We start from the raw sequence: 16373 nt of genomic DNA, 5'->3' as shown, positions 1-16373 counted from the left end.
GGAAGAAGTGAAGCTCTGTGTAAGCTGGAAAGCTTGTCTCTTTCACCAACAGAAGTTGGTGCAATAAAAGATAATACCTTACCCAATGTGTCTCTCGAATATCCTGGGACCAACACAGCTACAATAGCACTGCAAACAGCAATAGCTAAATGTCTCTTTAAGCTGTGGTGTGGAAAGTCAGCCTTTGACTGATGCTACTGAACTGCAGCAGTAAATCCGGACTCTCAATAAATGGAAATACAGAAGATCAGAGTGGTATTTAAAAATCAGCATTCCTGAAAGCTTTATACCAAATGTGATACTGCTTTGTATGCATCATTTATCAGCATATTAATTTTTTTGTAAGCTTATTATAATGGGAAGCAGAATTACTCATGCCAGTTGCCTATGTTTCAGTGCCCACTGGAGTCAAAGGACAGATTCCAATTGACTTCAGTGTGCTTTGGACTGGGCTGCGAGATTCCAAAGTGTGCACTGAGTACTCTTTGCTCTACAATCCTTATACCACCAAAATAACTCCTGGTTTAAAAGGCCCAGTTAGGCCACAGAATGCTTTGCACATATGTGGAAATATTTGTACTTGACCTCATGGCCGTCCATGATTTTCTCCCAGACATCTGAACTCTTCTTCAATCTTTCTCCCCTAGGGTATAGTGAGTGTCTAATCTCTTCTCAAGACTCCTTATGCCTAAAGGAAGCCCCAGCACCATGGGCAAATCTTCAAGCAAAAGCCGGTCAACCAAAGCAAAGAGGGTTTAAATAAAGGTATTCTCTTACAAATACACCACAGACATAAAAAGGATTCAGCAAACTGCCACGGAGGACAATAGAGAACGATATATGAAATCTACAAGTGGCCAACAAATACCTTAGCTGTAACCACAAGCAACAGCCTTTACTTTGCAAGATTCCTTACATCTAATTACATTGCTGTGCTACATAAAATAAGCAGCACTTCAAAACAAGCACCCTGTTAGTCACTCATGTGGCATCTGTGCTAATCCTGTATGGAATTTAATAGCCATTTTAGTTTAGCATCTTTGTAGAGATCCATAAAAAAAAAACATGTGGCAACCAGTAAATAAGCATCAGTCCCTATGAATCAATTCTGTGATTGAGCTCTAAGTACAAACCTGGTACGTAGAAACTGGAGAAGCAATATATGGTGTAATAGATGTTTGAGTGATCATCCTGTTTGTTGCAATACTGTATGGTGAAGGATAAAATCTACAAAATAAAAAAAAAAAATTAAACCCTACCAATGTAATAACTCTATGAATCTTTCATAATGCAGAAAATTATTTTGTTTAGTGTCACCACTTGACGTACCCATTTTGTAAAGCAGCTGTAGTTGGATCGTAAGTAAGCGTCATTCCAGCCTTTAAGGAAAAAAATAAAATATGTACATATATATATATACACACACACAAAAAAATGGAAGAGTTAACAAAATTCTATTTTGGAAATTGTTTACAAAAATCCTTCTTTAAATATATTATTCTTTAGTAAAAAATTGATGTGATATTTTATTTTCCTGTGCTGAGGGAAAGGTTAACAGTAGGCGAAAGTAATTACATAGTAAAAGCAGTCACTGAACTATAATGTTGGCTCAGAATACAGAGTTTCAGTATGAAGAGAGAAATGCAATATCTGAAAAATTGAGGTATGTGTGTGTTTTGCCTGTGGTGCATTAACTGTAAAAATGAATGTGGAGAACTGTTCTTCAGAAGATAGATGTGTACATTTTCATAGCCTCAAATGTTTAGTCTTACTAAAGACAGTAAAAGCATATGGAAGAATTACCTTGGATATTAAAATTTAAGACAGACTATGGTATCAGTGTGATTGGGAAAAAACAGCATGTTGCCCTGCACTTGTGTATTTCTCTCATATGTTGTAAAATAGGTACAGCACCGTATTTCAATCCTCACTGACTTACAGCATTCACATGACTTAACCCATTTCAATGCTGTATGAACAAACTGTTTAGTTATATATGACTGAAGTTATGTTTTTTGGCAGTTTTACACTGGTTGTATATATTGTGGGTAAAATCCTGCTCCCCTGCAAACTTCAATTGAGTTCAAGAGGATCAGGATTTCATCTTTTGCATTTACATAGGGACACAGGACTGGAATGGGCCTCCTGGGTCACCAAGCTCAGTCCCCTACTATCACAGTCAACCCTGTGATATAAATCCCATTCATAAATTTACCAAACACCATCATATAACCGGTTAGATCGTTTGCCTCCACTAGTCCGATTGGGAGGCTGTTCCAGAACTTCCCTCCTCTGCGGGTTAGAAATCTTCTTCTAATTTCCAGCCTAAAAATTTTTCATGTCCGGCTTGTATCCATCTGTTCTTGTGCCAACACTATCCTCTAGCTTAAATAGTTCTTTTCCCTCCCTGGTATTTACTCCCTCAACGTATTTATAGAGAGCAGTCATATCCCCTCTCAGCCTTCCCTTTATTAGGCTAAACAAGCGAAGCTCTCTTAGTCTCCTCTTGCAAGGACACATCGATTACCAGAACTGTACAAAGTATTCCAGATGAGATCTTACCAGTACAATGGCATTAATACTTCCAAATCTTTACTGGAAATACCTTTCCTGATATATCCTAGAATTGCATTTGCTGTTTTCATGGTTACATTACACTGGTTGCTCACAGTCTTCTTGTCATTGCCAGTACGTCAGGTCTTCTTCATCCTCCGTTGTTTCCAAATGAGCCCCAAATTTATTAGAAATTCTTATTAGTCCCTAAATGAATGACCCTGTACTATTAAATTTCATCCATTTCTATTACTCTAGTCCTCAAGGCCATCCAATTCCTCGTGTAAAATATTCCAATCCTCCTTTGCATTGATGATCAAGAGTTTTTTAAAAGAAAAATAAAGATGAATTTAAATATTTTATAAAAAGTTACAACCTGTCATGAGAGAGGTGCTGGCACACATTTAATATGCCAAAAGGCCAAGCCAAGAAGTCTATATGCTTATCATTTTTGTAAGTATTCATTATCACACACCCACACTAAAGCTTGAAGGGAGGACTTACAAGTCTCACCTCGCCTTCTCTATGCCACGCTCTCCCGTTCTGTATATATTTGTTCTGATTCTGTCTCTTTTTCTGTCCTCCATCTGCAAATTTGCACAATAAAGGTTCTGCAGGAGCTAAAGGAATAAGGAATACTTTGAATTAGGCATTTTTGTATAAAATTTATTAGGCAGTCCAAATATTGTATACATTTATAAGTAAAACACATGACATTTTATTTACTTTAAAAATATTTAATGTTAAAATTACAGCATTAACACAGACCCTTGATAGAGCATCAACTAGTGGGCAGGACTGAACATGAGAATACCTATTCTACAATATACTGTACCATCAATAGTTGACAATCAAGTCACATGCAACTAAAGAATACAAATCTTGAGGGATACGGGGACCAATCCATTTTCTTCTAACCATATACACCCAAAATTGTTTAAACTACTTTTCTGGGTTTTTTTATTTTTTTAGTAGTTTAACGTGTTGTAAAAGGGGCAGTCGCAATGTAAAATCTAGTCAGTTTCTAAAAGTCAATGGGGTCTACATCAGCACTGTGGCGTGCAGTATGGAATTAGTTGGGGGGTAGGTGCTTAACTATCTATGGAGGGTAAATAGCTAAACTGATCACATACAAATACCGTCAAATGCCTAAAGCAAACTAAATGGAAAAATAAGTAACATTTTCTCTAATCTCTTTCAGTTTCAGTCATCATGTGTTATTTCTAACAGGTTAAGTGAGATATAAAATGAAAAATTTAAATTGACTTGTCCCTTTAAGATAGAGATATAACAAGATGGTAACATGACCATGATGTGTTCTACCAACTATCCCATGTGTGTTCCATTGTTCTGTAAACTAATGAAGACTGTGGATCTAGTTCTGAGCTGTGCCTTTCACAAGGTGTAGTCCAGGAAGATCATGGGTTGGGGCGTAGGGTTTTACATCATTTTGGGCTTCCTGCATTCTGGGTCAGGTTCCCATTGTCAGTTATAGCAGCCCTTCGACATTTCAGTAGCTTCCCACAGGTGCATACATTCTGCTCGGCTAGGCCAGAATAGCCAGAGCTCAGGCACTCTGGCACAAAATCTCCCTTTCTTAACACTGCTTCTGCCCACCATGTCATGCCACAACACTCAAGGTTTGATGTGGAAGCAGTGTAGGCTGTTAATCCAATCTTATGCCACTTTGCACTGGCAGATTCCCAGCTGCTTTCCCCTTTTCACCTCTGCAGCATAGAGGGGACAGAGCCCAGAACTGAAACCTGAAATTCTTGACTATTTTCCTTTTACCCCACTCTTTGGTCAGCCTCAGAAAAAGGGATCACCTACAGCTTGATGGTGTTTTCTCTTTTCTAGTCTTTTACATAGCAGACTAACCATGATCACTTCTATTTCTTATCTCAAAATGTAAGCAGCCATAAAGAGAAAATATAGGTGGAAAAGTTTGCATCTTACTCTTTCCCCATTATTACCCTAAATTATCACCCTTCTGAGCACCTTTCACTGATGCAGTCTTTTCCCATCCCACTCCACCCACAGGGTGGAAGTATTATTGTGACTTGGCTCTTCACAAATCACTGCCAATAATTCCTACTACATGAGCTGTCTAAGCTGTTTCATGACATTCCTTTATCCTTTCTCTAATAGGTAACACCCCAGCGAGAGAAGGCTGGATCTTTCCAAATGTGAAGTAGACATATAGGATTAGGAGACAAGAAATCAAAATGGTAGCACACCTGTAACAAAAATAAACAAAAAATCTTTCAATATAGATATTAGTGCCCACATGCTATTCGTACTGTCTAAAGGTGCTAAAGCTGATTTCTTCTTTCATCTTTTGTATGACTTGTTTCTGAACCTTTGAACAGTGGGGACTGGATAACTCAGAGGATTAATAACAAGGCAAAGACTTTCACCTCTAAGCCATCAGTTTAAGTCTGCCTCAGGCTGGGTGGTCAAGTCATTATCTGGGGCTGGCCTATATGAAATCAATTATTGATACTATTTCTGGTTCTACTGAGAAAATACTCACATCATACCTGCATACTTCTTGGCAGTCTTTCCATGAAAGATGCATGGACTTAGAGGCAGAAACACCCTCACAGGTGGTCCCTTGTGGTCAAGGTTGAATATGAGGCATGTCAGTGAGGAAGCTTGCACTGCTACTGCCTACATTGTATATATTCAGTAGACAAATATAAATATTCAGTGTCTGGGTCTAGAAATCTGGCACCTTCCATGAAAACACTTAAAAATAAATCTTAAGGGGAAATTACTTGATATTGCATAGCGATAAATTAAGATCGGGAAAATTTAAGCTGACAATATGGAAAAAAAAATCCTTTGAGATGTATAGGACCATAGAGTAGTCCCACAAGGGAAGTGGTGGAAGCCCCAAATGGAAAGGACAAATACTGAAAAACATACTATAGGGAGCAACGCTGTACTGGCAAGGAAATGGACTCTAAAGCCAAGAGTTATTTCCATCTTTGATGTCTACTGTTGTTAGAAGGGGCTTTTTTATTTCTTATCCTTCTATATCTTTTGGGGGAAAAGTATCTTATGAAGGTACTGAAGGGCGTGTACTAGAAAGGCCAGATTTCTATACTCCTGCTCATGTTGGACAGCATCTTACTCCACAAATTGTCCCATTGAAGTCCATAGGACTACTCTGAATCAGGCACTACTCATAGTGAGTAAAGATATTGGACTCTGGCCCTAAATATTTTTAACTCCTTGATTTCAGCATTTTGATGTATCCATTGTAATGCGTGTAAGCTTATGATTTAACACAGGGAAAAATTTATGGCACAGAAGGAGCCAGTGATCCTATGTGTGTCTGGTTTTTTATAGGTTACTTTAAATTGTGTCTAATGATACAGGAAGGAGATGTATTTTCTAAAAATATACTGTAAATTTTGATGCGATGAAGAGAAATTGGCTTGAGTCATATAAAGGTATTAAAAAATTCCCTCTATATACTTCCAACCACATGGGTATATATTATTATAGCATTCACAGGCAGTGAACACTTAAAGCTGCATTATTCTTTCTTTATAAATCTCTACAGTGAGATGTGCAAAACCTTCACAAAGGCATTCCTTTAGAAGTTGTTTTCCACCTGTGTTCTTATACCAAAAGAGTGATTTACTTTGTATTGTCAAAACAAAATTTGATCAAACATTTGAAAAAAGAAAGAACAAAACTTTCTGCGTAGCTCAGTGGAAACAGTCCCCTGGCAAATTTAAGAAAAAAAGTCAGACAAACAATGTATAAATGATTGAAAAATTACTTTTATGCATTGGACTCTAAATATCCAAATAGCCATGGCAAAAAAACAACAAAAACAAAAACCCAGCAACCCACATCCACCTGCAGCTTGCCTGAAGATTGTGCCCCACCTTTTGGACACAGACCTGGCCATGGTGATCCATGTGTTTTTGCTTTCCAGGCTTGATTATTGCTACTCATATCCAGAAATGAAGCCATATGCCTTGCAAGTTCCAACTGGTATAAAGTGCAGCCGCCCATATGGTTAACTCCACAAACTGCTGTGAGCACACTGCACAGTGCTCTGTTTTTTGCATCGACTCCCCAGTCTAATTGGACTGACACATTCCAATTCAAGTTCTCTGTCCAGACCCCACAAGCATCACCTGTTTGAGCCTAACTATTAGCTCCCTCTCTGCAACCATGACTTCCCACAACAGCTATGTTCATCAGAACCATGAACCAGTCAGCCACCAATGGGAGGCTCCTGAGTACAGGACACAACCTGCAGAGAATCTGATCCTACACTATGGAACTCACTCCTGAAACATGTAAGAATGACAGGCCTCGCTGCATTCAGATATTTAAAATAAAATAATAATAATAATAAAAATGAAAAAAATATATAATTTCTGCAGCATAGCGTTCCTTCAGTAAATTCCACAAATACACATTTCACTTGAACTTACAGACATATAAAAACCAACTACCTGCTAGTCAAGCTATTTTTCCATCAGGCTGGGAAGGAAGAAAGACATACAGTTATTTCTATTTTTTAATAGTTGGGAAGTGCTCAGGTACCTAGCATGATGGGGACCATTTAATTACCTAGATAGACATTAGAAAGATTTGTAGTATAGAAACTGTCATCATATTGTTGAAAGAGAGTGGAATTTTCAAAGACATCTCAGTGGGTTAGAAACAAGTCTCATGACTTCCAATTGAATTTGTGCTCCTAAGTCACTAAGGTGCTTTTGAAAATCCCATCCTGTATAATTACTGGTAGTTGTAAAAACTACTATAGTGATGTCCTTTGTGCTATTAGACTGAGGTGTTTTTTTATCTGTTGCATGTACTTTTCCTCAGTTAAACTGGTAGAGTGATTAGTGCTTCACGGCCGGAAGTACAACACACCTGCACCTCCCATGGAGTCTTTTTATCTTACCACAAATTTCTTCTCCCCCTCCCTCCTTTAAAAGGAGAAGACGACTGTAATGTTACTCAGGCAATTCAAATGCTATGTTTCCTATAAGGATGTAAATTCTTCTGTTGCATATACAGGACATGTATGTACAATAGCAGTCTGTGTTGCTTGTTAAATGTATACCTTCATATACTCTGAGCTGAACTGTTCAATATTTACCATAAAATATACAGTGGCAAAGTTAGTGTTACTGTAGCACATAAAACTTTCGAATGCCTTTACTTCTGAATGCTAATTTTCTCAACATTACAGTTGCATTCACTTTTGCATTTAAAATACAGAAAACTCAACAAGGTAGTTTTAAAATTCTACTTCTGTAAACAATTTGCTTAAAAGCTGCATATTTTAGTATTTTTTCACAGCATATTGCCGAGTAACAAAGCATATGGTACCAATGAATTCCGACATTAAAATATCTCTACAATGATGCAGCAAGACCATACTGCTAGACACTTTTGCCAAAAACTGGATTAAAAAACACAAACAAAAAACCCTAAATCATGTCTGTCTAGTGCAGGCCCAAAATCATATCATCAGTAGCTTTATATTTTTTTTTTTTTGAGAGAAACTGAATGGACTCCACTCTCATCAAATTAATCCTTGTTTTGTTGAATATAAAGTTCAGGGGCCAAAGGTCATCTCCCTGATCCTTCTAATAGTGCCATAGTAGCACATTTTGAGTTGTCACAATTAACTTCTCTCTCTCTCTCTCTCTCCAATTACTGTTCCTTAATTAAACAGCAGGCACAAGAGGAGAGAATTAAGAAAAAAATAAAACTATCCTAAATTTAACTCTAGACTTAACAGGTGAAATCCTGGCACCACTGACTTCAGATGGGACAAGGTTTTACACAATAACTCCAGGGCCTATAGTAATTGTGGATCTTTCAAAGGTGCTATCCACAAGTATTCCACTTCTGGTACATACGCACTCCATGTGCACAAGATCAGAATTTTTTTGAATAGTATTGTCCATTGGGGCTGCATCTGCACCCTGTAGCTGAGGGCACAGAGTGGGTCAGCCTCTTCCTCAGAGGCTTGGACAATCTTTGCTAGCTGCAGTAGTATGAAGGAGGTTGTCTGTTCAATAGTTCTGAGACCTATATTGTTTTCTCCTGGGGACTAGGATGTACACTCCCAGAGAGCACATGGTGACCCATGAGTCTTTAATATGTCCAGGGCTCTGTCAGGAAGAAGAGATCGCAGCCTTCAAAGCATTGGTCCTTGATGGTCATTTGGACCTCCTTCAGTATTCCAGAGGATTGTTACCAGGAGGCCTGGTACATTGTGATTGCAGTCGCCATACCATGAGCTACTGTGTCCACGGCATTAATGGCCTGTAAAGAGGTCCAGGCAAGCAGTTACCCCTCTAACACCAGCGACCTGAGCACCTTTCTGTGTTCCAGAAGGAGCGACAATTGATCCCAGTTCAGGAAGGTATATTTAGCCATGAGTGCTTGGTAATTTGATATGGGTATCTGTAAACTGGCTGAGGAGTATGTCTTATGCCCAAAGAGTTCCAGCTTTTTGGGGTCCTTGTCCCGAGATGTTGCCTTAGGTGGTCCCTGCTGTTTAGATTTCTTTTGGAGTCAGCCACTTCCAAGGACAGGAAGATGATGTTTTTAGAGTGTCATCATTAATGGAAATAACTACCTCGCAAAAGGGACAGGATTTGAATGCTGGAGACTTCAATGCCTTCATGTCCAGGATTGTTCAGTGCCAGGGCACCTCCCGGACTTGAAGACTTCTTTCTTTGTCAAAGAGCTTAAAGTGTGTAAATCTAATTGCACTAACTATATAAAAGCAACAAAGAATCCTGTGGCACTTTATAGACTAACAGACGTTCTGCAGCATGAGCTTTCGTGGGTGAATACCCACTTCTTCAGATGCAAGTCTTGCATCTGAAGAAGTGGGTATTCACCCACGAAAGCTCATGCTGCAGAACGTCTGTTAGTCTATAAAGTGCCACAGGATTCTTTGTTGCTTTTACAGATCCAGACTAACACGGCTACCCCTCTGATACTAACTATATACTACCTAAAGAAAAAACAACTGCACAGTGTGCAGAGATGGGGACATTAGAGGGTTCTGTCTCAAAGCCTCAGGGGTAAGAAGGAATTGAAGGGCGAATGGAGGTGCCCTGAAGTTTATGCGGCTATGGGTTCCAGGGGGCATGCAAAGTGCAGGTGCAGTCCCAATGGATACTACTATTCAAAAAGATTCAGATCCCTCATTCATGGTGCGCACGCTCACCGGAAGTGGAATACACGTGGACAATCCCTAGAAAAACTATTTCACAGCCATGCAATTCACCTCTTGCCACATAATTATGCTTCAGGATCTAAGCTTTCATTTAAAATAATAAAATGGTTGTGAAGAAAGCCTTTGAAGCTTAACCAACTGCAAACTGATGTTGTGGTGTCTGCCCGATAGCTCAGAGATGTTAACTGCCTATTATTCTCCATGGAGTATTAACTTTTGAAACCTAATGATGACAATTTACGTTTTAGCATTTAACTATTTCAGCTTATCATTTTAGCAGGAACATCCAGGTAATGTGCACATCCATCAATTCCAAATTGCATTCCACACCTTCCTAGGTGCCAAACCTTATCTGTCCCCACCACTGAGCTGCCAAAATGTCCAGGCTCCCTCTGACAATTTCAGTTACGTGTTTTCTACATATTTGTTTTTAAAAATCAGTAGTACTTTGAAAACTAAAGACTATGGGTCTGTTTAAAATTAATTACTACACAGGATACTATAATTTTATATTGATTGACTTTCAGTTTCATTATTAAGTCAAGGAAAAAAACCCTCAATTTAAAATGTATTAGTGGCAGGCAAAGACATTTCCAGAATGCTGCACTTTGTCATCTCAGAATTTAGATCAAGATTGTAAGAGCGTGCACAGGTACTTGCCTGTATCTAACTAGCTAACAGAACCTCAAAGTTACGAACTGAAAGGTCAACCACACAACCTCATTTGGAACCAGAAGTATGCAAGCAGGCAGCAGCACAGACCAAAAGGAAAAAAAGGGGGGGGGGCACGGAGAGAATACAGTACAGTACTGTGTTAAACAAACTACTAAAAAAATAATGGGTAAGTTTAAAAAAAGATTTCACAAAGTAAGGAAACTGTTTCTGTGCTTGTTTCATTTAAATTAAGATGGTTAAAAGCAACATTTTTCTTCTGTATAATAAAGTTTCAAAGCTGCATTAAGTCAATTTCCAGCTGTAAAAACTTTTGAAAGAACAACCATCATGTTTTGTTCGGTTACAAACATTTCAGAGTTAAGAACAACCTCCATTCATAACTGTGAGGTTCTACTATATATTGATAGTCTAGAGAGATCACTGCTACAGATAGTACCAAACAACTTTATGAAAACAAATTGTTCTATAATGACCTAATAATAAAAACTAAGGGTCAGATTCTGATTCCCATACTCACAGTGAGTAGTACCTTACACCATGGATAGTCCCAATGACTTCAATGGAACTATTCATGGAGGAAGGAGCCACTCGGTGTGAAGTATGATGAAAGCAACAGGCTTAACCTAGTGGATACACAAGAAAATTAAAATTAATTTACAACATTAAAAACACACAGTGCTGATCTCTTCTGGCAGTTAAAAGAATTTTCCAACTCTGACTCCTAAATCTTTTGAGAAGGAGATGGCAGATAAGGACCACAATCTCGATTTAGTGTCTTCTGAAAATTCTTTTGCTACTTCTGTTTACCAATTTACCAAGGGACAGATTCTTACATTGAGCAGTACCTTACTCTATGAGTAGTCTCACTAATTTCATGAGATTACTCATGGAGGAAGGCATTACATAGTATGAGTAAAGGTGGAAGAGTATGGCTCCAAATTAGGGCAACTAAAATACCGCCCCCCTTTTTTTGTTTTTTTAGTCAGATTGACTATGATAGCAGATAGTGAAACTTGTAAAAGTCAGCTGTGTGTGTTGTAGTTGTGCAAGGTACTTGCAATGCTCACTTCATTGGAGATCTGCAGTTGGTCAATTCCATCTAAAAAATAGGTAGTACTGGTTGGCAGAAGTTGGAACACACCACAAATTATAGAAACTAATCCATGTAAACTCCCATTTTGCTAATTAATCAGAATATGAATTAAAATGGACTTTATATTTTTAAATAAAACTTAGGCACCCTTTTTAAAACCTTAAAAAGTTACTTTAAACTCAATGGTCCAAAATCTGCCTTCAGTTACACTCATGCAACCCAATTCTTCCAGTCAGAACATAACTATAACTTTAACTATAAAGGAGCTGCTCTAACTACTGACCATCTTCAATATTTGGGGCCAAATTCTGTTAATTGACCACAATGGAGATACACAGGGGTCCATACCTCAATCTGCCAAAGCCCAAATATTTTACGTGATATGAAAGAAAAATCCAAAACTGAGAAAAAACACCACCACTTCAGGGAAAGTCATTTCCTAAATGTAAATTCACTTCAGTGACATTCAGATTTCACAGCCTGAGAACCTTTAAACACTCCATTCTTCAGTAAAGACAATTACTTTTCTTAAAAAAGAAAAAGGAAATTAAATGCAAGTTATGTTAAGGTAATATTAAAACTAACTGATTGCACAGGTAAAGTTAAAAAGGCAGCATATGCAAAAGTTAAGGTTCTCCCAGTAATGTTACATGAGTCATGGCACATCTCATTTTATGGCATAAAGAGAGAGAAATATTCATCTAACATAGTTAACAAAATCCCAGGAAAAGAAACAATTGTTAAAAGAAATCATACTTGAGTGTTCGGCACATTAGAAATGCTTCAAGAGATAGTAGGTGCCACTGTGGATTTATAACATGGTTGATTGAACATTGATCTTTGAGCCTTATCTTTTTGCATGACTTTAAAAAACCCCAAACCAAAAAAACCCTTTGTAACCTTGACATCACATCAATATTGGGGTGAGGGAGGGAGTTTGCACTTAATATAGGATATAGGTATTTGAGTAAAGAACCAGCTTTATATTAATCTTGGTTAACTCTCAGGGTTGGGCACCTGTAACTGTTGATTGTTTAATAGTCTGTGTAAGGAAATAGTTCTATCCTGCACCTCCCTTAGAAGTTCCACTGTCAGGATACATACTTGAGCCGCATTCATTATTTTTTGCCTTTACAGGGCACTTTGCATTAAGGTTTCCTGATCTGTCTTCTCATGCTGCCCAGGAGGTCCAGCTCCTATAACTGTGTTTAAACCCTTCTTAAATCCAATCTTTGTTATTTTAACTAAAAGAGATGTTCTTCCTCCTACACTTATTTCATTACAATCCCCCTCTCCTACCCTCTCCATCCTGGTAACAGTGTTTCAATATCCAGCTCTGTTTGCTGATTTTAGACAAGTTTTTAGTACACAATATTTCAGTTTAAACATGCAGTTCTACTTCTGAAGTTTCATTTTGTATGGCTCTAAACTTGCTCCGTCCTCACTCCCCCAAAGGATAATCATCTACTTTGTACAACTTTACCCTCTTACTATCCATTTAGGAACAGACTGTGCCTGACTCAGTAGGGTGTGAGCCTTCTCCATTGTCTCTGTATGGCCTGCTAAAGGGCCAGGAAGCTGCCCTGTGTGTGTGTGTCTGTCTCTCTCTGTCATGCTATCACCTCCCTCCATTCGTGCTGTCTTGTAGAGAATGTGAGGCTACATTAACAACCATGTGGTAACTCTTGAGGGTTCAGCCAAGTGCTAGTTCATCATTTAGCAGTAAGTCATTCCCTGGGAAATATCCTACCCTCTTGCACCCTCTGACTCCACCACCTCAGCAAGCTTCACAATCTTCATTGCTGTGTACAGTATTAAATTGTTTAAAACTTATACTGTGTGTGTATACATATATACACATATACATATACATATACATACAGTCTTTTGTCTGTCGAAAATTTTTCCCCTGGAACCTAACCCTCCATTTACATTAATTCTTACAGGGAAATTGGATTAGCTTAACATTGTTTCACTTAAAGTAGCATTTTTCAGGAACATAACTACAACGTTAAGCGAGGAGTTACTGTATATCAAGAACTCTGCCTGTGTCAGGGAGCATCAGGAGCAATTCTACCTCCACAGAAATTTTCCCCAAGGGACAGGGCAGCTTCTCACCACCCACAACTCCACGCTGTGCCTACATGGTAGCATCACTGAGCTTTTAATGATGTAGCTTCTCTCAGTGACGCCCTTCCTCACCTACTTATTTGAATAATGAGCAGTGTAATACTAAGTATTTGTAGTATTAACAATGAGTGTATCTTACTGTCCCCAGATAGTCACATTTACACAGTGCCCCCACCCCACTTGTTATACAAATCACTCCTATAATGTAATCCTGCCCAACAACTTGCTGCTTCTACCTGGTAAAACCTGATAGCACAAAGGTGTAACTCTGGCTTCAAAAGGGCCCACTGTAGGCAGGGTGTGATCAGCTATGATAAGCTGACAGCTGCCCATCCATGCGTGGGCAGGACACAGAGCTGCAAATGAGCAACCTAATAACCACTAGCAGGAGTTCCCACAATTTTGCAGTTGCCAGTTTTGCACAGATTCTATACAGTCCTTTCCTTTTGGTTAGAAATACCTAAATATTGATTAGAGCTTTGTCTGCTCCTACTCATGAGACTTTTAATGGTGTCTGAGCAATTTCAGTATTATAAAACAAAGCAAAATGAAAGAAGACAAGAGAGCAGTTAACATTCAATGAAAACAGTACCATTATCTACTTACTGCCTCATGGATTTTCCACCTCACAAAATAATGATCTACATGGGATATTTGCAAAGATAGTCAACAGGAAAATGGAAGTTACAGCCCCTAACCCTAAAGTCCATAGTTTTCATGCAATTATTATTTGGTAGGCTATGGAACACATCCCAGTGCAGAGAGTCTGCAAAAGGCACTCAAGTCAAAATGTCACCCTTCAATAGATCAAGCTGGGTAAGGGGAAGCAGCCTTCCATGCCTATCAAACCACAGATTGACTCATGCAGGAGTCATCTTTCAAGGATGAGGCATGTATGTAGTTTTATTAAACAAGCTAAATTATGTTTTTGCTGTTTGTTGTTTTCCTTTTCCTGTGTTCTCTGCGCCAAGGTCTGGGCATGAAGGATGTGTCATCAATGGGAGTAGAACACCAGTAAATGTGTTAATAACTCTGTAACTTGTAAAATCCTTTCTTGAGTGTCCCTGTGAAACAGTTACCAAAGGAAGCCTGGAATCTTAGCCATGTATTCTTTCCTCATGTATTGTCCTGTTTTGCTTCCTAATTTACTCTGCTGCTCTGTGTGATAAAATTCTCTTTTCGTGTTATATAGAGTGACTTCAAATTTAATTCATGTTTTCCTGTAATTATATTTTTAACAAGCAAGATATCAGTGAAGGTGGTGTGAGCATAGTCTGTTGCCACTGAGCTCCTATGTATTTTGACTCAGAATTCTTTTGCATTTTTCTAGCATTTTCTGTGGGTATCTTTTTTCCCTTGCTCAAGAACTTGAAAATCTGTTTCAGATGCAGAGTGGAAAAATTCAATGCACTTCAAAAGGATTTTCCATAGGCTGGCCACAAAGATGTTGCTTATGGGATCCAGTTTGCCAGCAAGTGAATGACTTCAAACAAAAGCATGGGTAGATGGCAAAACACTAAGTTTAGGTCACTTTTTAAAAAAAAATAAACAGCAGCTAATTGATCCACGGGCCACCAATCAACCTCTGCTCTAATGAGTATACAATTAACTTGGGTTACACAGGATGTAAGTTAGTGCAGAATTTGGCTCAAGACATCTGAACTGCTTTTCTACTTTGTTGAGTGGAACACAACGGTACTGCTTCCCAGTGAAGCTCTACTGTGAAAATGAAAACAATCATGGTGTTATTTTCTACAAAAGTGGCATTACTGTGTTCCAGGCCAGCAAATATTCTACTATCCAGGGAAGTAGTGTTACATTTTAATGAATGAGAAACCAGGTATAACAATCCCCAGGATACGCTTAAACTGTAAGGACAGTCATCGATTGATATATGTTGTCAGAATAGCAATATAATCAACATACCAGAAACTCCCGGTGGCGTCTTAATGAATTTGCCATTAAAATGAGCAATCACTGCTTCACATTTTTCTGTTGATTCCATCCTATGTAAATAAAGGATAAAACAGAAGTTAAACTTTTGTCCAGTTTCTGCGTTTGAAAAAAACAAAGAAACAGATTTACTAGGTTTTCTTGCTCTCCTTTCACTTTTGTGTGCGAGAGCGACAGGGTAAAATTAAGGGTAAAATTAAAGAGAATTAACTTTTTGTGCAAAGTGATAGACTCGACACTCTGGAAATTTAATTTCTCTGTGTATTAGGTCATGCCCTGCAGAGCTCAGATAATATGGTTTATACAAGTTAGGCCATGTATACTCAATTTCCAAGGGTTGGCAATGGGACTATTACTACATGGTTCTCGGTATCTGGATCCTAAACCCAATGCTTCAAGAAACCCTCCTTAATTTCTCCCTCCCACCCACCTTCTTAAAGGTAGAGGAGGCATGTAACAGGAAAACCCTCACCCCTGAATTCTCCTCAAGACGGTCTCTCTTTCACCATCTTCCAACTTTACAAAGGCCAATGCCTTATCCCAAAATTCAATTAGGTTCTGCAGTAAGCGGAACAGGAAGCAGCTTAGCATCTCAATGATGCAGAAGGAGCAGGAACACTCGCTCCCACAAAATGATAGACAATGCAAAAACAGAGATGCCCAATAAACCTTATAATGGCAGTTAGGGAATCCACCAGCTTCCCTGGCAATGACATAACAGATGGAACAGCT

The 16373-nt window shown here is 38.5% G+C and overlaps 1 protein-coding gene across 8 annotated transcripts in view; it reads right to left on the bottom strand.

The window, feature by feature from the left end:
• RBMS1 (RNA binding motif single stranded interacting protein 1) overlaps positions 1-16373 on the bottom strand; it is a 241679-nt gene that overhangs the window by 16568 nt on the left and 208738 nt on the right. For 7 of the 8 annotated variants that reach the window (XM_039494102.1, XM_039494104.1, XM_039494103.1 and 4 more), the window contains 4 exons: positions 15615-15694; positions 3058-3173; positions 1330-1379; positions 1134-1227 (listed from right to left, as the gene is read on the bottom strand). In XM_039494102.1, coding sequence (XP_039350036.1) covers positions 1134-1227; positions 1330-1379; positions 3058-3173; positions 15615-15694 — 340 coding nt within the window. The remainder of the gene's footprint in view (positions 1-1133; positions 1228-1329; positions 1380-3057; positions 3174-15614; positions 15695-16373) is intronic. The other variant, XM_039494105.1, reaches the window with a different exon arrangement.

Source organism: Mauremys reevesii, linkage group 11, assembly GCF_016161935.1.
Source record: "Mauremys reevesii isolate NIE-2019 linkage group 11, ASM1616193v1, whole genome shotgun sequence".
In the NCBI taxonomy this organism is placed as follows: Eukaryota; Metazoa; Chordata; order Testudines; family Geoemydidae; genus Mauremys; species Mauremys reevesii.
This window is presented reverse-complemented; position numbering and strand designations above follow the sequence as displayed.